At 43.4% G+C, this 22,055-nt stretch overlaps 1 protein-coding gene and 1 non-coding gene across 2 annotated transcripts; one reads left to right on the top strand and one right to left on the bottom strand.

The window, feature by feature from the left end:
* The first annotated feature begins 32 nt into the window (after window positions 1–32).
* LOC100156977 (myomegalin) lies at window positions 33–20,432 on the top strand. The gene is made up of 8 exons (XM_001927313.5): window positions 33–280; window positions 3,019–3,169; window positions 10,472–10,704; window positions 12,121–12,172; window positions 12,978–13,141; window positions 17,270–17,500; window positions 18,840–18,971; window positions 20,202–20,432. Exons 2-8 carry the CDS (start codon window positions 3,048–3,050, stop codon window positions 20,291–20,293), a joined length of 1,026 nt encoding a protein of 341 aa, XP_001927348.1. The 5' UTR covers window positions 33–280; window positions 3,019–3,047; the 3' UTR covers window positions 20,294–20,432.
* Window positions 20,433–21,467: 1,035 nt separating this feature from the next.
* On the bottom strand, window positions 21,468–21,539 carry TRNAE-UUC (transfer RNA glutamic acid (anticodon UUC)). The gene has a single exon. It is a non-coding gene; the product is annotated as a tRNA-Glu (tRNA).
* Window positions 21,540–22,055: the final 516 nt, after the last annotated feature.

A 22,055-nucleotide genomic window follows, 5' to 3' on the forward strand; every position in this document is an offset into this window, starting at 1 on the left:
GTGCGTGGTCGCCCGGCACCCGCTGTCTTCCCAGCTCCTCTCGCTCTCCCGGGCGGGCGGTAACGTCCAGGTAGAGACTGGTAGGAAAAGGGTGGTCTCTCCTCTAAGTCCTGTCCAGTCAGGAGCCAAAAAAAAAAAAAAAAAAAAAAAAAGAGAGAGACACAGGGAGAGGTGGAAATAGATTAAGGGAAAAGAAGAAATTCTACACGATTTCCTCTAAATCTAAAAGCACCATGAAATCGGCGTCCGCAGGAACCCCATCCACCCGGCGCTGGCAAAGGTGAGTTGAGTTCCCATCAACAGTTGAAACCGAAGCAGACAACCTTAGCCGGGAGACCCTTCTCCCTCCTCAACAGGGTAATACTTGAATGTCTCTTGGCTTTTTATGCATTCCAAGGTAACAACAGATAGGTCTATTTTTAATGCCCTTACTCGGGAGTAAGAGTACTTTGAAACGTTTTAGCAAAGGAAACGGTTTATGATCGGTTTTGAACGACGACTTTCAGGTGTGGGGGAAATACGAAAACCAATACACTAGGGAAAGCAATTACGGTTAATGACACACAACCAAGAACAACACTTCAGCCAGGCAGGTTTGTCCCTTAGCCAGGCCCATTTTAAGTACACTGTTGGTGAAACCTAAGATAAATTTAGGACGTTTACGATGAATATTTTAATTTTAATAGTTTTAAGTGGAAATATACATTCCAAAAGTTATGTCACAAACATGAGGCCCACTTTATGCCAATTTTACAATAATAAAAAAACAGATGATAAATAAATAAGGCCAGGGAGTTCCCACTGCGGCTCAGTGGTAATGAACCCGTGTTGGACCTGGATTTGATCCCTGGCCTTGCTCAGTGGGTTAAGGACCCAGCGTTGTGGTAAACTGGGGTGTAGGCCACAGACACGGCTGGGATCTGGCATGGCTGTGGCTGTGGAATAGGCCTGCAGCTGCAGCTCTGATTCCAAGGCTAGGGGAACTTCCGCATACCCCCCCCCGGGGGGTGCAGCCCTAAAAACAAAACAAAACAAAACAAAAAAATGACAAGCCTAAGTCAATATTATATTTTTCCAACTTTTTTTTTTCATTCTACAAAAATCTGATCATCATTGCAAGATCCTAAAAGCAACTTTCTAATTTCGGCTTACTCTTCCCTGAGGCTTTCCTCAACATCACCCCCCCATCATATTTTCTTTTTTCTTTTGTGTGTGTGTGTGTGTGTGTGTGTGTGTTGTTGTTGTTGTTGTTGCTATTTCTTGGGCCGCTCCCTCGGCATATGGAGGTTCCCAGGCTAGGGGTCCAATCGGAGCTGGAGCCACCGGCCTACACCAGAGCCACAGCAACGCGGGATCCGAGCCGCGTCTGCAACCTACACCACAGCTCACAGCAAAGCCGGATCGTTAACCCACTGAGCAAGGGCAGGGAACAAACCCGCAACCTCATGGTTCCTAGTCGGATTCGTTAACCACTGCGCTACGACGGTAACTCCCCATCATATTTTATATACAATAAAAATAAATTCTTTAGCCTCTAATTTGCAACTCTAACTCAACACTCAGCCTAGTAAGTTAGGGTAGGGGCCCTCCAGGAGACTCTGTCTCCCTACAAAGAACAGAAAATTGCAGATCAGACATTGTATTCATGGTCATGAGTCATGGTTGCTGTGGCTCTGGTGTAGGCCTGCAGCTGCGGTTCCAATTTGACCCCTAGCCTGGGACCCTCCATATGCTGCAGGTGCGGCCCTAAAAAACAAACAAAAAAAAAATCAAATGGAAATTTTAGAACTGAAATATATAAACTTATATAATTTTAAAAAGCAGTAATTGGCTTTAATAGCAGTATGAACATGGTTGAAAAAGAATTAGTCACTGAAAAGTAAATAAGTATAAAATATGCAGTTGAAATATAAAGAGCTAAAAAGAAGGACACTTCAGAGAGGCGAATAAAAGAAAGTATAGATCATGTTATAAAGGGCTATTATACATGTATTTGAAGTCCCACATCATAGGAGATAGAAATTGGATTGAAAACAATTTTGTAAAATGTACTGGCCAATTAAAAAATAACTGACGAGCTAGCAATGTACAAGAAATTCTGTCAGCTCCAAACAGGACAAAAATAAGAGAACCACATCTAGGCACATGGTTGTAAAACAGCTGAAAATCAAAGGCAAACAAACATAGGAACATTGAGAAGAAAAAAAATTCACATTATAGTCATGATTAAAGGACTAAGACACTATAATTTTCAATCTACAGTTTAGTCCCTGACAAAATCCCCTCCAAAGGGAAGATATTAAAACTGGCTGGTAAGGCAGGTGATTGTTATTGATAGAGACATGCAGGGAGAAACAGGTAGCCTTGTGTTGGGTACAGCAGGCCATCACAAGGCAGGGCTTCCTCAGGTTCTGTAGCTCCCTCCACATTCTAATTCTGCGGTTACAGCTTGAGACCAGACACCCTGAGTCCTTCCATGTCACTGTAGTTGATGTCCCAGTGACTTGGGATTTGAACTCTACCATCTCAGATTTTGGTTTTGCCTATGTAACTATCAAAACTTAGAGATGATAAAAAGCCTTTCTGATTTCTAAAGGGACACTACCAAGGAACTTTATCTCAACTGTAAGAATTAAAAATACTCATCCTTTAGCCCAGTTTAAATAAATCCTATTTGTTTTCATTTGTTTACTTCATTGTTTGCTTGGTTTTTTTTCTTCTAAAACTTCCCTGGACCCTCTTCTTCCTCCTCCTAGTAGCATCTCCCCCTACTTGCTGCATCTTTCCTCCAACCCAGTGGTGATCCAAGGTCCTGATAGCTGAGGAAGAACTCTTGTAGTCTTTATTGTTTACTTCTCCATAAATTCTGCTCCTGTGATTTTTATGCTCCTAGGGGATCCTTAGTAATCCAACTTCTTTAAACCGTTCTTTTGTTTTGATTCCTCTAGGTAGCTTTGGAGGAAAGTCTAGCCATTGTGGAGACCCAGGTGCATTTCTTTTCTATCTTTCCTTTTAAAGGATGTAGGAAGAGGGTTCTTCGTGAGAAAATGCTCCAGTTGAAGACTGGGATGCATCAGCCCTTAGAGAGGAAGGGATCTGCTGAGAGGGGAGTGAATGAGCAGAAGACACAGCCTGAGGAAGCAGGATTTTCCTCTGTGTTCCACAGGGGGTAAGAGACTTTTTGTTCAGAGACTTCTACTGTTAGAATTGTCTTCGCTATCATAGCAGCTTAAGGGGCTGCATCTGTACCTTAACTGTACGACTTTCTCTTAAGACATTCCTGGAAATCTTTTAGAGAAAAGTCTATAGTATTTTTCTTATTAAAGTAATTATTATTACTTTATATTATTCAGAGTTATTTGGTTTTATTCTAACAATGTATATATTCACCAAATATATGCTCTTCATGGGTGCTTGAGATTTCATGGAAATCTTCCAGTCATTTGAGTAGTGTCTCTTTCCTGCACTGATGGGAGCACATAAGAACTGCCTGTTACCTCAGGCGTGAAAACTGACCCATCTCAGTGCCTGAGGAGATAGACTTGTAAGAGGCTTCTCCATCCCCACCAAATTCTCTACTGAAGTTCATGCCTATGGCTTCTACAGTGGTAATTTTGATAAGCTCAAGTTTAAAAAATTATTTTTAATTAAGGTAATATTGGTTAATAACATTATATAAGCTTCATGTGTTCACTATTATATTTCTGCTTCTGTATACACTACAGAATGATAAGCTCAATTTTTAAAATAAGCTTATAAATTTGCCCAAAAATGGCCTATTGGCTAGATTTGTCAGTCTGTCTCTAACAGCTATTTTCCTATAACTTTGCAAAGGCATTCAAATAATATGAAGTTAATCCATTACACAATTACCTGTAAGCACCAGTTACAGACTTGTCACTAACTTGCTTAGTGGTTGGAGCACAGCTGTAGAGGTGATTAAAATTCTGCTTCATGCTCCATTAGGTCACTGTCAGTATGTACCATCTAAATTTCACTGACCCAGAGAATAATGTGAGAGCTAAAATAACTTGAGAGTTATCTTAGCATTGAGAACACTCAGGCCCAAAGATATAGTCGCTTGATCAAAGTTGCACAGCAGCTTTTGGCAGAAATAATATTATAGTCCTGGGCTCTCAATCCACAAAGCCTACACCCACTTTGTCAAATACATTTTTTAAACATATATTCTCATTATTTTTTAAAAAGATAGACTTTATTTTTAGAGCAATATTAAGTTTAGAGCAAAACTGAGAGCAAAGTACAGAGTTTCCATATACCCCCTGCCCCCACACATGCATAGCCTCCTCCCCAATCAGCAACATCCTGCACCAGGGTGGTATATTTGTTATAATCTATGAACATCAGTATCACTCAAAGTCCATAGTTTACATTAGGATTCATTCTTGGTGTTGTATATTCTATGACTTTTGACAAAAGTGTAATGACATGCATCCCCCATTGTAGTATCATGTAGAATGACTGTTCACAACCCTATCAATAAGTGGTGCTGGACAACTGGACATCCATATTCAAAAAAAAATGAACCTAGATACAGGCCTTATACCCTTCACAAAATTAACTCAAAATAGATAGCAAAACTAAATGTTAAAACACAAAATTATGAAACTCCTAGAATATAACGCAGCAGACAATCTAGATGATTTTGAATTTGTTGATGTCTCTCTAGATACAACAGAAAAGGCATAATCTGCAAAAGGAATAATTGATAATCTGAACTTGATTAAAAAAAAAATTTTTTTTTTTTTGGTCTGTTCTAGGGCCCCTCCTGTGGCATATGGAGGTTACCAGGCTAGGGGTCTAATCAGAACTGTAGCCACCACCTACACCAGGGCCATAGCAACTCAGGATCCGAGCTGAGTCTGCAACCTACACCGCAGCTCACGGAAACGCCAGATCCTTAACCCACTGAGCAAGGCCAGGGTGGAACCCGCAACCTCATGGTTCCTAGCCAGATTTCGTTAACCACTGCGCCACGACGGGAACTCCTGAACTTGATTAAAATTGAAAACTTTTGCTTTGCAAAGACACAGTCAAAAGAGTAAGAAGACAAAATACTCTCTAAACCTAAAAAATACTCTGTGCTCCACTTATTCATCCTCTCTCTTTTAATCCTTGGCAGCCGCTGATCTTTTTACTGTTGCCATAATTTTGCCTTTTTCCAGAATGTCATATAGTTGCAGTCATACACATACTACATAGCTTTTTCAAATTGGCTTTTTTCACTTAGTAATAAGCATTTAAGATTCCTCTATGTCTTTCAATAGCTTGATCGCTCATTTTTTAAAGAACTGAATAATATTCCATTTTCTGGATGTACCGCAGTTTATTTATCCATTCACCTGCTGCATCTTGGGTGCTTCCAAGTTTTGGCAATTATGAATTAAGCTGCTGTACACATTGTTTGCAGATTTTTATGTGAATACAAGTTTTCAACTCATTTGGATAAATAGTGAGGAGTGGGATTGCTAATTCATATGGTAAGAATATGCTTAGTTTTGTAAGAAACTGCCAATCTGCCTTCAAAAGTGGCTATAGCTTTTTTCACTCCCACCAGCAATGAATGAGAGTATCTGTTGCTCCACATTGTTACCAGCATTTAGCATCGTCAATGTTCTGGATTTTTACCATTCTAACTGATGCATAGTGGTTTCTCATTGTTGGTGTTTTAAAAAAAATTTATTGAAGTATAGTTGATTTACAATGTTGTGTTAATTTTGGCTGTATGGCAAAAGTGATTCAGTTAACGTATACACATATTTATTCCCATATAGGTTATCACAGTGGGTAGAGTTCCCTGTGCTATACTGTAGGTCCCTGTTGACCATCTCTTCCATGCACCATAGTGTGCACATGTCATCCCAAGCTCCCAATCCATCCCTCTCCCCTTTGGTAACCATAGGTTTTTTTCTGAAAACTGAGTCTGTTTCTGTTTCATAAATAAATTCATTTGTATCATTTTTTAGGATTCCACATATAAGTAATATCATGTGATATTTGTCATTCTCTGTCTTACTTCACTTAGTATGATATTTAATTGGCAATTTCATGATGACATGGATGTTAAGCATCTTTTCATATGTTATATGCCCTCTGTATATCTTCTTTGGTGTCTGTTTAGGTCTTTCTGCCTATCGTTTAATTAGATTGTTCATTTTCTTATTGTTGAATTTTGAGAAGTCTGTGTATTTTGGATGGATAAGATGGAAAAGAGTCCTCTATTAATGTATATTTTGCAAATATTTTCTCCATGTGTGTGATTTTTTTTTTTTTTTTTTTTTTTTTTTTTTTTTTGTCTTTTTGCCATTTCTTGGGCCGCTCCTGCGGCGTATGGAGTTTCCCAGGCTAGGGGTCTATTTGAGCTGTAGCCACTGGCCTACACCAGAGCCACAGCAACTTGGGATCTGAGCCACGTCTGCAACCTACACCACAGCTCACAGCAATGCCGGATCCTTAAATGCCAGATCCTTAACCCACTGAGCAAGGCCAGGGACCAAACCCGCAACCTCATGGTTTCTAGTTGGATTCATTAACCACTGCGCCACGACGGGGACTCCTCCATGTGTGTGGTTTGACTTCTTATTCTCGACTATATCTTTTGCAAAGAAAGTTTTTAATTTTAATCAAGTTCAGATTACCAATTATTCCTTTTATGGACCATGCCTTTTGTGTTATATCTAGAGAGTCATCACCAAACTCAAAATGAGAATCATGTTCTGTGGTCTTGGGTGTAAGCTGCCTACCTTATGCTGTAATCTGCTTGGAGGGAAGATTTTTTTTTTCCTGGAAGTCTTTCGTTTTTAAGTCAGCCATAGTCTGACTTAAAGTCCAAGAGTCCCAAGAGTCCGGTGCTGTGGGTGAGGGTGGGGTCTCTCTGAATTGAGAGGCATGGACCCAAGTGTCACAATACCATAATTTAACTGTGAGAGAAATTTAAAAAAGCTGTTAGGGCCCTTTCCATTGAGGATCAGGTGCTGTTTTTGTTGATGTCTTTTCCAGAGTACCAAGTCTCTAGGTTCTAGTGTATGGGATACTAAGTCCTCATTTTTTTAATTCAATAAATGTTGTTATATTTATAGTTATATAACCATCATCACAATCTCATTTTACAACATTTCCACCCCAAATCTCCAGCCCATCCCTACCCTCCAGAACCTGTCTCCTTTGGCAACCATAAGTTTTTCAGACTGTGAGTCAGTTTCTGTTATGCAAATAAGTTCACTGTATCTTTTTTTTAGATTCCACATATAATCAGTTCTGCAAGTTGGCTGATTAAACTGAAGAAGGGACTCTTCTTTCTAATAATTCATGTTGAGTGGCTAGAGCATATCCATATTTCCCTCCAGAATTTTTGGCATAGGAACCACCAACATAGAATACTAAATCTGGATTGGCTCATAGGGGTTGTTGTAAATCTAATCTAGAAGTTAAACTTGGGGAACTCAATCCAGCACAGTTATAAGCCTCTCTCCATCAGGTAAGAGTAGGTTTAAAGAATTGCAGTGAAGAATGCTCGGATTAGGAGATAGTAGAATCTCATAAGTGATTTTAACATTTGCTGGCTAACAAATGGTGTGTATGCTCAGTGTTTAGCAAATTTTCTACAACATGAGGAACTTGTAAATTTAATTTGCTTACCTTAACAAGTTTCAAGGAGGTGCTATACTTTTAGAGGCTGCCGCTATTGCCTTTAAACAATTAGGCTATGCCCTAGCTACTGGACCCATTTGCAAACTGTTAATAGATTCTAGGTCTATTTTTTTTTCTCCATGTTTTTGCATAAGTACTCTCAAAGCTTATTACATTTCTAAACAATAATAAAAGGTTTAGTATGATTGGGGAGTCCCAGTGCAGGAGAATTTTGTAAAGCCTATTAGTTTCATTAAAGCCGTCCTCATTTTTTGTTTCCCAAGGAAGAGTTTCTTGAGTGTTATTTTTGTTTGTTTGTTTTTTGTTTTGTCTTTTCTAGGGCCGCACCTGCGGCATATGGAGGTTCCCAGGCTAGGGATCTAATCAGAGCTGTAGCCACCGGCCTACGCCAAAGCCACAGCAACACCAGATCCGAGCCATGTCTGCAACCTACACCACAGCTCATGGCAACGATGGATCCTTAACCCACTGAGCAAGGCCAGGGATCGAACCTACAACCTCATGTTTCCTAGTTGGATTTGTTACCACTGAGCCACGATGGGAACTCCTTGAGTGTTATTTTTAATCAGTTCATACATAGAGTGGAGAATCTAACAAGGAAAAGTCAGGGACACTGCCTTGGCAATATCCTGCATGTTTGAGGAAGCTTCTAAATTGTTTCCTAATCATAGGCTAGGATTACTTTGTGGTGGTACTTATTCTTTCTGAAGACAGAAAGATTCCTTTTACAGATAAATCATGACCTAGTTAATGTGCCTTTCCTTGTGAAAACTGAAGTTTATCTCGAGAGGCTTTATGGCCTTTGTAAGCCAGTTGTTATAACAGATATTTTGAATTAGCTTCATGAGTTCCCTCTAGATGTGGAACAAAGGAGTAAGTCATCTGTATATTGAATCAAAGTAGAATTTCTGAGATTTTGCAGTGTGCTTGAATCCTAATGCTTCTGAGGCAGCAGTAATAATAATGTTTTTCTGTACTTACATTACTTTTGAAAAACATATGCGATATACATAGTATCTCATAAATGTTGACCGAATGTATGGTATCATTGTCTATAGATACCATGTTAGGCATCTGGAATCCATAAGATCTTGTCTCTTCCATGGAGAAACCCAAACTGGTGGAGAAGAAAATTATACTAATAGATTCAATGAAACAGCCTAATTGTTCAAACCTCTGGCTGTTTTGGAAGCCCAAATGAAAAAAAAAAAAGTGTAGGGAAAGGCCATTTCTTCCTAAGATGTCTTGCATTGAGATGAATTACTGAGGACATTTCCATTTCTCAGACCTCCCCAGAGGTGAGGGCAGGGTCCTTCTTAGGGAAAGGGTTTTCTGCATCAGTGGAGAATCCATAGGCTCCCTGAGAGGACACTTAGGACAAGAACACAGTGAGAGATGAGTGGAGGTTTGCAAGTACTTCTCTTTTCCAATACTGAGGAACTGTTTCCTGGGAGCCTCCTCTGTGTTGGCTATGTGCATAAGACGAATAAAACACTCCCAGCACTGAAAGAACTCTTAGTATTGTAACCAGTAGCTACCTAACGACATGAGAAATGTTGGACAGAAATGTGAATAAAGTGCAGGGTGGTTGAAAAAGTTCAAAGGGAATTTTACGCTACATGGGATATGACTTGCCCTGATCCCCATTCTGGCCCCTTCCACCACCTGGATTACATGTTCCAGACTAGCAATTCTGGGCCTCAAACACATTTCAGCTTCTCAGAAAACGAATAGCACCTGTGCTCCCTGCTGGCGCAATGTGGACAATACTGCCAAGGTCTCCAAGAGAAACTGATGAAATCAGAAGTCATTGGTTCTGCTCTGGCACACCTGCAGAAGCAGGGAATGTCAAGCTGGTCTTATAAATTCATCATTACCAAAGTAATGAATGATAATCTGGTTTCTTTTTTTATAAATCAAATGCTTTATAGGCTTTGCTCTACTTATCCCAACATTTAAAATAAGTTTCAATCCTGACCCTATTTCTATAAAAGGCAAAGGAGCTTTACTGCTTTCACTTTGCAGACATAAAAACTGAGGCACAAAGTAGTAAATCGACTTCCCACGTGGGAAGGTAGAGTGCACTGGGGCTAGAATCCAGGCATGCTGAGTCCTGCTCTTACATCTAACTGCTTCGCCTCCCTCAGCAACAAGAGAAACTAAAACCTTCTCTTCTACTTTTCTCTACAACAAATAGTAATGTTGGGCAGGATATCATGGGGTTCTAAATTAGTTCAGATCATTTTATAGAGATCCTTCTTTTTTCAGATCATTGTTTTGAACCCTTGTGGGCAAAACACTATAGTAGTAACCATGGAGAATATAGAAGTCATAGTATACATGGTTAAAGGCTTGAAGATGTCTTGCCAGTTGAGCCTTGGCTATCTACAGAAAAGCCTCGGATAGGTCCCTCCTAGCAAAAAGAGAATCCCACTGCCTAGAACAAGTTTTCTTTTCTCTCACATGATGATTTTCCTTTCAACTTTTCAGTTAACACTGACTTTGTTTACTATGTTAAAATGGATTGTAAGCTGAAGAGAAGGACATGGAACAGATGTTAAAGTAGAACTCGAGAAGAAACCCTGGTTCCATTTTCAGAAGTATGGTGCAGATCTTAGGAGGCATCTTTTTACATAGAGGAATTTTGTTTTCTTCCCTTTACTCCCTTTACCATATTCAAGTCACTAAACATGTGCTAGAATTCACTGTGGGAGTGTTTAGTGAAATTCACATCTTCTGCTAAAGCACCGTAACCTATCAGTCACCCCTATCCACCCTTACGATTTCTTTCCCACTTTAGGAAATATTCCTTGATCCAGGATCAGCTTCAAGAGTTGACCCATCTGCAGCAAAAGATAAGGATTGGGAGAGCTGTCTCTTCCGTTCTCATCCAGCATGTCATGAACACAGTGAAGACCTTCCAGGAACTCCTCAGCAGGAATAAGTTTGACGACTACATGAAGGAGCATTTCTGTGAGCAGCTGGCCAAGGTCAGCCAGCTAGCAGAGAGCCTCGTCAGCAAATTCAGCATGGGTGAGCTGGCCTTGGGGCTCGAGAGGGCCTTCAATCCCTCCCCAGGACCTAGTTTCACACAGGCCCACACCCATCCACAAGTGACTTTTCAATCTGGTGTCCTGTTTTGTAACCACCTTCTTGGGGCCATGACAAAGTTATGGAGATTGTCATGGCCAGCCTTGGGGACTGGTTGGTGAGGAGCAACAAGGAGAGGCGCACAGGGTTGAGGATGCCATGATGATCACCAGCTCCTCCATCCCTCATGGAATATAGCTGCTACAGCAGGAGGCATCACTAGGGGTGACAGCATTTCTCTGAAACTAACTGGCAGAAAGAGAGCTAGAACAGGGGCAGCTGGTTGTTGTGAAAAAGAGCCCTAAACTGGGCATCTGAAGACCCTTCCTCTAGCCTGGATATGTTCATTACTAGCTCTGACATGTTAATATTTCTTTGGATATCCATTTCCTCACCTAAAAAATTAGGTCAAATGATACCAGCCCCTAAGTGGTGCATGATTGTTCTTAGGATCAAGTAAACAATCTTAATCAGTGCACTTCCAGAAAATGATAAGAGAATCATGCTGATTTGGGAATGGTTTAGGCACTGTATTTACTAGTACCTTTTGTGGGAGTATTTGTTATTTCAGGAACTGTTACATGGAATATTCCCTAAAGACCTAAGGACACATGGTAAGACCTGCCATAGTGAGCTCCTCATGGGAGATGCAGAGGTGAGACAGAGATGTCTGTCACCTCTACAAAAATAGGGGTGGGTTCTGCATGAAAGCTGTGATGGGACACACAGACTTGGGACTAGGGGCCAGCCTTGTGGCAGAACTTGGAGGCTCTGGCTGGAGTGGTCAGAGGTCAGCTGGACAAGTAGCCCATGCTCTATGGGAAAAGAGACATTTTCAGCTTTTTACTCTGACTCAGGGCAGAGCAAGTAGAGATGATGATCTTCATGGTGAGTTCAGGTAAGTCAGCCAGACAAGCTCTCTAAAGACTCAACCCAGGAGTTCCTGTTGTGGCTCAGTGGTTAGCGAATCCGACTAGGAACCATGAGGTTGCAGCTTCAATCCCCGGTCTTGCTCAGTGGGTTAAGGATCCAGCCTTGTCATGAGCTGTGGTGTAGGTTACAGACGTGGCTCGGATCCCGCGTTGCTGTGGCCCTGGCATAGGCTGGCGGCTAACAGCTCCGATTGGACCCCTAGCCTGGGAGCCTCCATATGCTGTGGGAGTGGCCCAAGAAATGGCAAAAAGACAAAAAAAAAAAAAAGACTCAACCCAGCCAGCGTCTCCTGAGAAAATTCAGAGTATCCAGTGTCAAGCAGTTGTGTGTCTCTGATCCCAGAAGGAGAACCCAGTGTTTGTTTGTATTTCAGGAAATGAGAGCTACCTAACTTACAACTGGTCCTTTTTCAAATTTGGTTTTCAGATGATTGTATAAGTAAGAAGTATCAAAGAGAACAGATGCTGCGGAACCTCAGGTAACTCCAGATTTTCAGGGGCTATTTAAGATATAATCTGGTGAAGGATCCAGAAGCGAAGGCCAGAAGATCAAAGGAACAGGAGCTCTCATAACCCATAAGAAAACAAAGAGCTGATTTATACCATCAAACCATTGTATATCCTTAGTGACAATGTGGCCTCATTTCCTATTTTTTAATTTAGTATTCTTTTGGTTCCCAATCTCATATGAATTCACTAATTTAGAATACAGAGCTGCTCTCACCTAACTTTCCAGTCTTAGGAGTCTCCTTTACTCCTGTGGCTCACCTCTGATTTCCCGTAGATCTTTAAAGACTGGAATGAGATTAATATCTTCAAGGGTGACCCAGCAGGTGCTAAGAGATGTTAAATGGCTACAAATTTTCTTTGGAAAGAAAATTTATACTATATGACTATACTTAGGGAAGGACGTGTAGAAACTGCAAGACTCCAGAAGGCAACATTGCTTTAGAAAGTGGTTTCAGATGGGCCACAGTAAATAGTATTTAGTAGATTATGTTTTGAACTCTTATGGGTCCCTAGGTGTCTTGTGAAGGAACCATAAGTGTTATTTAAAGAGCTTGATGGGTCTTCTCTCTTTCTCAAGGTGTTGGTGGCCAAGGTACTAGATACTATTGTTCTCCCCTTTCCCCCTACCCTCTACCGCCAAAAGGAAAGGAATTGTTTGGCTTCTTCTCTAAAGAAACACTTTCCTTAACTTCTGGGGCCCCTCCTGTGAGCTCCAGATCAATACAGCTATGGTGTTTGACCTTCATTTTTCCTTCTGCCTATCTTACCCACCAGTATCTTAAGAAAGATGCACAAAATGGATAAAGTGACAGATGTCGTAGAGACCTGCCCCCGGATCTGCTCCAGCAGCTATGCCCAGTCTGCTGCCCATTGCTTCCTCAACAGCACCTCCTTACTACTTGATGAGCAGGAAATGCGCCCTGCAATGGACGTGGCCAGTGAGTACCCAGAGAGCCTCCAGTTTCTGGGTGCTCACTCATTTGTCTAGACCTGGCTAATCCACTGTGAGGTACCTGGTTGAGCACAAGCCTGGAATTCAGGGCTAAGCACAGGCTCCAAGGTTATCAGGTAGCTTTTCTCCATTCCTAATCCCACACATCATCAGCCACCAGACCCCCTCTTACACATACATGGTGTTGGACTTGAGGGGAGGGGTCATGAGGTGAGGAAAGTGAGTAGACAAATGCTCTCTCATCACTGCAACACACACAGTCATGTCATCTTTCAGACCACAGATGTGAACGTTATTAACATTGGGCCTCTGATCTTGGAATCCTTTGGGTAAACAGCCACAGTTCCTATTTTCTATTCACCACTAAAGATTCTTTATCATTTGTGGATTTACAGATCCAACCCATCATTCTAATAATTCATCTGTAATATCCTCTAAACCTTCAGTATCTGGGACTGGCTGAATCCCTCAGCAGCAGGCCTGTCTCCAGAATTCCCCAAGGAGGGCCCTTGGGTAGCCTTGGTGAGGGTGGAAAAGGAGGATTTCTCCTGCTAAGCTTTCTCTTTATTTTCCCTCCTGAGAAAAGTTATTTGAATTTTTAAGCAACTGTATGAATCAAATTCTTGTGTGAGCAACCAAGGGACCAGGAAACCATCCTTAGTCCCTGGATATATGTTTGTTTTTGTTTTTTTTTCCTGGCCACCCCTGTGGCATATGGAAGTTCCCTGGGCAGGGACGGGATCCTTTAACCCACTGTGCCAGGCCAGGGAGTAAACCCATGCCTTTGCAGTGACCTGAGTTGCTGCAGTTGGATTCTTAACCCACTGTGCCAAAGCGGGAATACCATAGGTTTTTGCTTTCTTTCTTTCTTTTTTTTTTTTTTTGGATGATTTTTTAAATTTATATATGCGTTTTTTGAGTCGACTCTTTCAGGCATGAGTAAGCCATAGTGGGTTTTGACTTGGTACTATTCCTGTTTCTCATTTTACCCTGAGAAGCAAAGCAACATGTTTCCCTCACAAGTATAGCAGCCAAGGGAAGACAGGAAATTCACATTTATTGAGCACCTATTATGCTTATATTATTGACCACTACACTTATGTTGCCTCCTTTAATGAGGACAGCAGTCCTCTCAAGGACACTCAGGTGCAGTGAAGTCAGGGAACTTACTGAAGACGACTGACCTTGAAATAATATTTACCTCTAGTTGTCTCTAAAGCTTAGACTGCTCACTACACTGCAGCCTGAGCAGTCAGGGACCAAGCAGGGAGGGCATCACCCCTTCACACTCCTCTCTCTTTAGGCTTCTGGAGCGTTTTCCCCATTCCAGTTTTTCTGCCCCTATTCCCAGCACAAATGTCTAGCCTTTACAAATGAGACAAGACCCCATGCACACTGCACTTCCACCCATGAATTTATAAACAGATGGGCTGCCCTTGATGTGTATGTGACATCTTCCAAGAGGACGGATGAGGATTTTGTGTGCATCCTTGAACTCAGTTCCCCAGAGGCACTTGCTTCCACCTCAACACTGCCCTGAGAGACAGCAGGAGAAGGGCAAACACACCTTCCCCTCACCTGCAATTCCTGCCACCACTTGTTAAGAATGGCCACACTTGAGATGTAGCCTCTGGAGAGGCATTCCCAGAAAGCATCAGCCTTGTTTTCTGCTACCTCTATCTTTTCTGAGGGAGACTGAAGCCCTTCTTTTTCCCATCTGAAATCATTGTTCTCTCAGAGGGGCAATGACTTATCACTACTCTTCCTATTCTTTGGGGGCCAAAATTTCTAGGGTCATTAAGAAATGGTGTGTGATAGATGTAGCAGCTTTCCTGCGAAGCTAACTTCCCCTCCTAGGAGACTGTTCTCTGCTCCTGTCCATGTGTGGTGTGGGGCATGTTCCCTGTGTTGTGTGGCCAGGGGAGAATGGGACAAGAAAGTGCTAATCGCTGTTGCTGACAGACCCGAAAGCCCCTTTGGCTAGGAGTAAGCTGATTTTCTGGAGGAGGGGATAAAGGAGCTTTGAAAGGAGTTGGAAATCACATTTCGACTGAGTTCCTACTTTTAAGTGAGGCTTTGAACTAAAGGCTTAACATAGTTTACTCTCTTTCACAATGATGTTAATCACATCTGGCTTTCTGTAAATTGTGGAAGGAGAGACCTACTGGATACTGATTTAAGTAGGCAGTTCCCTAGAGGAACTTGGCTTAGTTGAGGGAAATGGGACCTCACTCCTGCCTGCTCAGGGAGAGACCTGAGTACTGTGGGGGCAGACAGGAGTTCCCATTGTGGCACAGAAGTTAACGAATCCGAGTAGGAACCATGAGGTTGCAGGTTCGAGCCCTGGACTTGCTCAGTGGGTTAAGGATCCAGCGTTGCCAAGAGCTGTGGTGTAGGTTGCAGACATGGCACAGATCCTGTGTTGCTGTGGCTCTGGCGTAGGCCGGCAGCTACAGTTCCAATTGGACCCCTAGCCTGGGAACCTCCATATGCCACGGGAGCGGCCCAAGAAATGAAAAAAAAAAAAAAAAAAAAAAAAAAAAAGAAAGAAAGAAAAGAAAAAAGAAAGGGGGCAGACTCTTAAACTCTTCTATGAATTATGGCCCTGCCACCCAGCTGGATTTTTCCTTAAAGGGAACCAGCACAGGACATGACCATATTTTCATAGCATCATTGAGCTGTAAGATACTGTATATTTTTTGATTCTACATTCTCCTGTGCAGAAATATCCCAGTCATTCTTTGGACAGGAGCCAGACAATCTGAGCTGTATTTAAGAATTATTTTTACAGACTCATGAGCCATTCTGGGTGGAATACAAATCACCATTCACCTTCCTCAGACACTTGCTCAGCATCAAAAGACGTCCAGAGTCCGCTTAGGCAGGAAGAGTGGGTGCCACCAGCAGTTAGCCACCCTGACTGGGTTTTCTGCCTGTTGGGCGAGAAGTGGAGGCCACTTTCTCTTCCTCCTCCTTGACTAACAACCCCAATACAGAACAATCTCGGGAGGGATTAGCTGCTGTGTTGCTGGCAGGGGCATAGACTGTTGGGATCATTCCAGCATTGGGGATTATAGAGGGAGCTACGAGAGGGGCCCCTGTACCCCTGCTGTGTGTGCACTGTGACCCTCAGACACTACATCTAATGACTGCTTCTCGATATCATAGGCCAGGAAGACCAGTTACCTTGGATGGAAATTTATAGTCCTTGGGAAATGAGTTTTTAGCTGATATTCAGCAATAGGCCGGGGGTTGCTGATATCCACCTTAGTCTGCCTTCCATGAATTATTACTATATTAGTTTTCTAAGGCTGCTTAAATAAAGTATCACAAGCTGGATGTTTTAAAACAACAGAAATTTGTTCTTTCACAGTTCTAGAGGCTAGGAGTCTGAAATCAGGATGTCAGCAGGGCCTTCCCATGTGGCTCACAAGATGTCAGCAGGCCATGCCCCCTTTTCTTTGCCTCTTACTGACCTTTTTTTTTTTTTTTTAAGTATTTTCTTTTTTCTTTTTTTTTTTTTTTCCTTGTGCCGCACCCGCAGCATATGGAGTTTCCCAGGCTAGGGGTCTAACTGGAGCTGTAGCTTCTGGCCTGCGCCAGAGCCACAGCAACGCCAGATCTGAGCCATGTCTGCAACCTACACAACAGCTCACGGCAATGCCAGATCCTTAACTCACTGAGTGAGGCCAGGGATCGAACCCACAACCTCATGGTTCCTAGTTGGATTCGTTTCCGCTGCACCACTATGGGAACTCTGCTTCCTGACTTCTGGTGGTTGCGGGGAGCACTCGTTGCCTTGTAGATGCCTCACTCCAGTTTCTGGCTCTGTTGTCACATGGTCTTCTCCCCTGTGTGTCTCTTTATCTCTGTCTTCTCTCCTTTTCTTATAAGAACATCATTCAAGTTGGATTTAGGGTCCACCCAAATCCAATATCATCTCATCTTAACTAATTACATCTACAAAGACCCTATTTTCGAATAAGGTCATAATCTGAGATTCCAGGTAGACATGAGTTTTTGGAGGACACTATTCAAACAAGTATAATTATTTTTAAAACACTTCATTTCTGACTTCCCCATTTGTTTCTCACTCATATTCCTTTCTGGACAGATGTCCTTGTAGCCACTCCTGCTGATTCAGCTTCATTGCCCAGTAACCATTCAGAAGCCATGTCTGCCCAGCCCTTCTATCCTTGGAGTGGCACCGCACAGCTGAACTGGACACCAGACCCTGAGCATCGTGGCAGCAGTAGCCCATGGGACAAGATGAACCTTCAGAGAAGGAATGCATCTGAGAACCTATCCTCTTCCTCTTTGTACCTGCCCAACTCCAAGCCCTCTGGTAAAATACAAAGGAGCAGTTGGTGAAATAGGGCCTATTGATATATTCCTTTCCTGGCTGGAAGTTTGTTTGTTTCTCCCTTAGACCCTGGCTCACAGAAGTGGGTGAGAATATAAAGGAGCAGTATCCTGTGAGTCCACCAGAGAATGAGGGTCCAGCTCAGAGCCGGTCCTTTCTATGTTCCTCTCTCATTTCCCTTACCTAGGGACTCACCCTGGGCAGGAGAATAAAGGAAGTCAGGGCATTCTGAGTCACTCTCTAGGGAGGATGAGTTGCCTCATATTTGTGTTTCCTTTTCTCTGTGCTACAACCTTCCTAGGCCTAGATTTAGGCTGTTCTAGAATTCCAAGCTCAGGCTTCCATGGGGAAGGTCTTCCTTAGGTCAAGAGCTGTTTGCAGGATTGGAGACTATTTCTGCCCATGCGTGTGTACACATGCATGCGTGCACACACACACACACACACACACACACACACACACACACACTTTGAATACAACTGTAAGCTAATCCTGCCTCTCAGACTTTGCCATTGAGTTTGGAGCCAGGCATCCTGACACCCAGTGGCTAGGGATACAGCCATGTAGAGAGAGAAGTGGCTTGAAGCATCTCAGTTTCTGGGATGCAGACAATGTAAAAATACAACAGTTGAAATTCTCAGAGAGAAACCTGACACTAAGCAAGATATTCTGAAGGATGATGCCCATTTTTGGTCTCTTTCCCCTTCCCTTTAGGTATCTTTTTCCTTCCTTGAAGGTGTTCCCTTCTCTCTTGTTCCTTCTTCAGGTCATTACACCTCCCCAGGCTCTTTCTTGTCAGTTCACCAAAGAGAAACATTCAGTATCACTCATAATTCATAGCCTGATCTAATTTCATATGCATTTACCTTATTCTTTCTGTTTGTGGGTTAAAGGTTTTTCCATCATGGATCATTGAGTCCGAGAGGTCTGAGGTAGAGAGAGGAGGGCCCTCTGGATTGCTGCCAAGGGAGGTAGACATGCTTTCTCCTTGTTAGGCCAGTCCTACTTAGAGGACTTTAGCAGTTTCTCACCCTTGTTCTCAGGCCAGTGTCCATCCCCCCCAGGTGTACTCAGCCACTGTCTGGGAGGAGGCTTTGTGAAGTTTCCTTACAGAGAGCTGTCTTGTGTTTGAAAGCCCAAGAGCTCTTTAAACAAAATTACGTGGTACTTCCTAGGTACTTAGATGAGAAGGGGAATTTGGCAGAAATATAGATTTGGGCAGGGGTCTTGCAGAAAGTCCCTGGGCAGGGGCCCCACCTGCCTGTGAGTGATCAGCTTTCCCCATTTCCTACCTCTCCCATGTCTTTGTGATATGCAACAGGGGCTGACCTGCTGGAAAAGAATCTTGTTGAAATCCAGAACCTGCGCCAACGCCTGGAGGCATCTGTATTTATCAGTGACCGCCTGCGGGAAAGGCTGGAATATGTGCTCAGCAGTGCTAACCAAGGAAGAAGTAAGAAAGGCACCAAAACCTCCTGGTTCTGTCTCCATCTAGGGAGTCTCAAAAGGGCATATGGGTTTACAGTTACGAAGCACATGGGTGTGCACCACACCATGCCTCCTCGCACTCAGCCCAGAGAGGGAATCAGAACGGTTCCCCACTTTATAAATAAGGACCAGGGCTAGTTCTCATTCTCAAGGCTGTCTGATGTGATGCCCATTCTTGTAACTCCCTATACTAGCCAGTGCAGCCCCTGGCGTTATGACCTGGCAAGTGGCAGAGCCAAGGCTCCCATGGTGCCCACTTCAGCAGAGGGAAGACCACATCCCACCTTCATGTTACTACTACAAGTGCTGGACACCACCTGCCACTTCCCTATGTGAACGGCCCACATTCCCACCCCACTCACCCAGATGCTCTCCCTTAGAGACCAGTACTTCCATAGTCCTTCTCCCTTGTCAAGATTAGTAAAGTGGTAACCAGGGCACCTACAACATCACAGCAGCAGCCAATTAGGGAGAAAGACCCTGTCCCACAACTGTTGTCATTGCACTTGAGTGTGTCGCCCACATGGTGTGAATCAGCCACATCACAGTGTTGTCCCAGTGCATGACGTTCCTGGGTTTTCTATTTTGCTGGGGCTGAAACTTTGGTGGGTGCAGGAAAGTATAGCTTTGAAAGCATCTATTACCCAAATATGTGACTTATCTGGATCACTTTTATTCCCTAAGACAGTATCCACCTTTGATTTCCATGGATAGAACTCAGAATCCATAGCTCAGCTCTACAACAAGAAAAGGGCCTTCAGGGAAGCAAGCTGGGGTTTTCAGGGTTCCAGAGGGCAAAACCCAAGCTTGGTCACTTTCATACTCTTCTTTTCCACAGCAGTACCCAGCTGCAGAATCAAAAAAAGAGGGTGGAAAGTACAAAAATTGCCCAGATCCACATGGCCCAATCTGAATAAGCTTGCTTCTTATAGGTCCCATCTATAAGACCCTAGACTCCAAGCTTTAGGAGTGAATAACACTGGAAAATTCAGATTTAATGTGTATACGTCCCTTTGCAGATAACCAGAGGGTCACTAGCTGTGAACTGAATACCAGTTTGGTGTCTTTCTCTCTGCCTTTCCCACTTCCAACTGAGTGTGAATAAAGAGAGGAAAGAATTTCTGTTTGGAGCAATCAGTGAAAAGAGTTTCCTGTCCTTCCAGGCTTCATTGCAGTTCTATCTCTCCCTCCCTAGGCACTTCACAGTCAGCTCCAGATGTCTCCCTTGCAACCTGTCATTTATACACTCAGAGTCACTCTTCTGGCTCTGGTTGGGACATCTTGTGACATGACACCAGGAGGGTCTAGAGGAATGTTCTCCATATTTTCCAGCCCTGTCCAACAGCATTCATGGGTATAAACTTGGAGGCATCAGACATTACCCTTAAATGAATGGATCAAATTAATAAAGAATTATTAAAAATTGTTTACATGTATTTTTTCAATGTCTATAAAAAGTAAAATCTTTGCAGGAAAGAATAAAACCCAGAATGGCCTGAAATTCATAGAAAAGGGGAAAAGTGGAGGGGATAGGGAAAAATGAGTAAAGGGAGTCAAATGAATGGCAAGGGATGGAAAGTAAACCTTTGATGGTGAGCACTCTGTACTGTATACAGAAGTCATAATATTGCACACATTAAAATGTAATATTATAACCAAAATAAATAAATAAAATGATATCCTAGCAGGGCACAAAGAGCCAGGCAAGAGCCAAGAGGCCAGCTGCACTTCCATGAAGGACCTCTCCTGAGGTAGGGTGTTACAGCTCTCAGGCTGATTCAAGAGTCACTAGCCACCAAGGTACCTAGTGGTGCAGGCACGACAACCTTGTCCTGTTCCCACAAGCACAGGGTGTCACCTGGCCGGCGCTATCAGGGAGAGTTGAATAGATTTCCTTCTGAAGCTTCTTAGAGCCTGAAGAGAACCAGATGAGAGGGAGCTCCTGGCCTTAGAGGACAGGTCTCACAGAAGCTGGTTCTGAGAGTTACGCCAAAGGAAAAGAGCAGCAGCAGCTCAACCAGTGATTTTAGTTGATGTCTGCAAATTATTCTCAAATAGTGTAGCAAATCGTGTATATGGAGAGAGAATGAGAAGGCAAATGTAAAATGTTAACTGGTGCATTTAGGTGAAGAATATACCTTGTTACTATTCTTGCAAATGTCTGTTTCAGTTTTTCCCAAGTTCTCTTTCGCTGGGCAGGGAAAGTGAGACATTAGGTTTCAGAGATAAAGGAAGGAGTGGAGGAGAGGGACTGCTCAGGCTGGCATCACATCTCACATCTCTCAACCTTGGAGATGCCTCAGATGCTGGGGCAGAACCTCATCTGCTTAAGGATTCCATGCAAAGACTTCTGCATCTGGACTTTGGGGGCACATCATCCTGAGACGTGCATCTGGACCTTGGGGCACATCATCCTGAGATGTGCATCTGGACCTTGCTCAAATGGTGCAAAAGCTGAAAATTCCCTGGCCGGGAATCGAACCCGGGCCGCGGCGGTGAAAGCGCCGAATCCTAGCCACTAGACCACCAGGGAATTGTGACCGTACTGTTCTGAAGCAGCAGAAGGAAGAGTTCAATGAGTATATGGCCTCTCTTGCCTTGAGGGCTGCGCAGCCCTTCAAGGGATTGTACCGAAAAAAATTATCCCTCCCTGATTTCTCCAAAGCGCCAGCGCTCTACGGGACAGCGGACGCGCGGTGAGGCCAGTCAGATTGCCTGGTCCTGGCTGCACCTCACAGCTGCCCTTGCCCATGCGCCTTTGCAGGGCAGCCGCTTGTGGAGAGGGGGTCATCAGGCTGGGGCAGTAGAGGTGGGAGGGGAGATGCCCTTGGGATCCTCAGCGTCGCAAGGACGGCGGCGGGTGCCAGAACGGGGACCGCTGGGCGGAAAAAGCTTTCAGACAAGACTACGCTCCAGCCAGATCTTCCCCTTAAGACCTGCTCTTCCTGCTCTTTCCCGCCTTCCTCACGCTCAGACCCAGCGTCGTCTCCCGACAAGGCGTTTTCCTCAGACCCCACATCCAGTTAGGACTTCGTGTTTGCTTCTCGGT

This window comes from Sus scrofa, chromosome 4 (assembly GCF_054392235.1).
Source record: "Sus scrofa isolate SSC_HxYL_T2T_F1_AM1 chromosome 4, Sscrofa_HxYL_maternal_Yorkshire_Landrace_v2.0, whole genome shotgun sequence".
Lineage (NCBI taxonomy): Eukaryota > Metazoa > Chordata > Mammalia > Artiodactyla > Suidae > Sus > Sus scrofa.

What these genes read in the sequence shown, in the direction of transcription:
- LOC100156977 (XM_001927313.5), top strand. Translation starts at nt 3,048, where the DNA reads ATGCTCCAGTTGAAGACTGGGATGCATCAGCCCTTAGAGAGGAAGGGA. An exon ending in CGTCAGCAAATTCAGCATGG is followed by an intron (nt 10,705 to 12,120) that starts GTGAGCTGGCCT and finishes TTTGGTTTTCAG; the next exon opens with ATGATTGTATAAGTAAGAAG. An exon ending in CCCTGCAATGGACGTGGCCA is followed by an intron (nt 13,142 to 17,269) that starts GTGAGTACCCAG and finishes CTTTCTGGACAG; the next exon opens with ATGTCCTTGTAGCCACTCCT.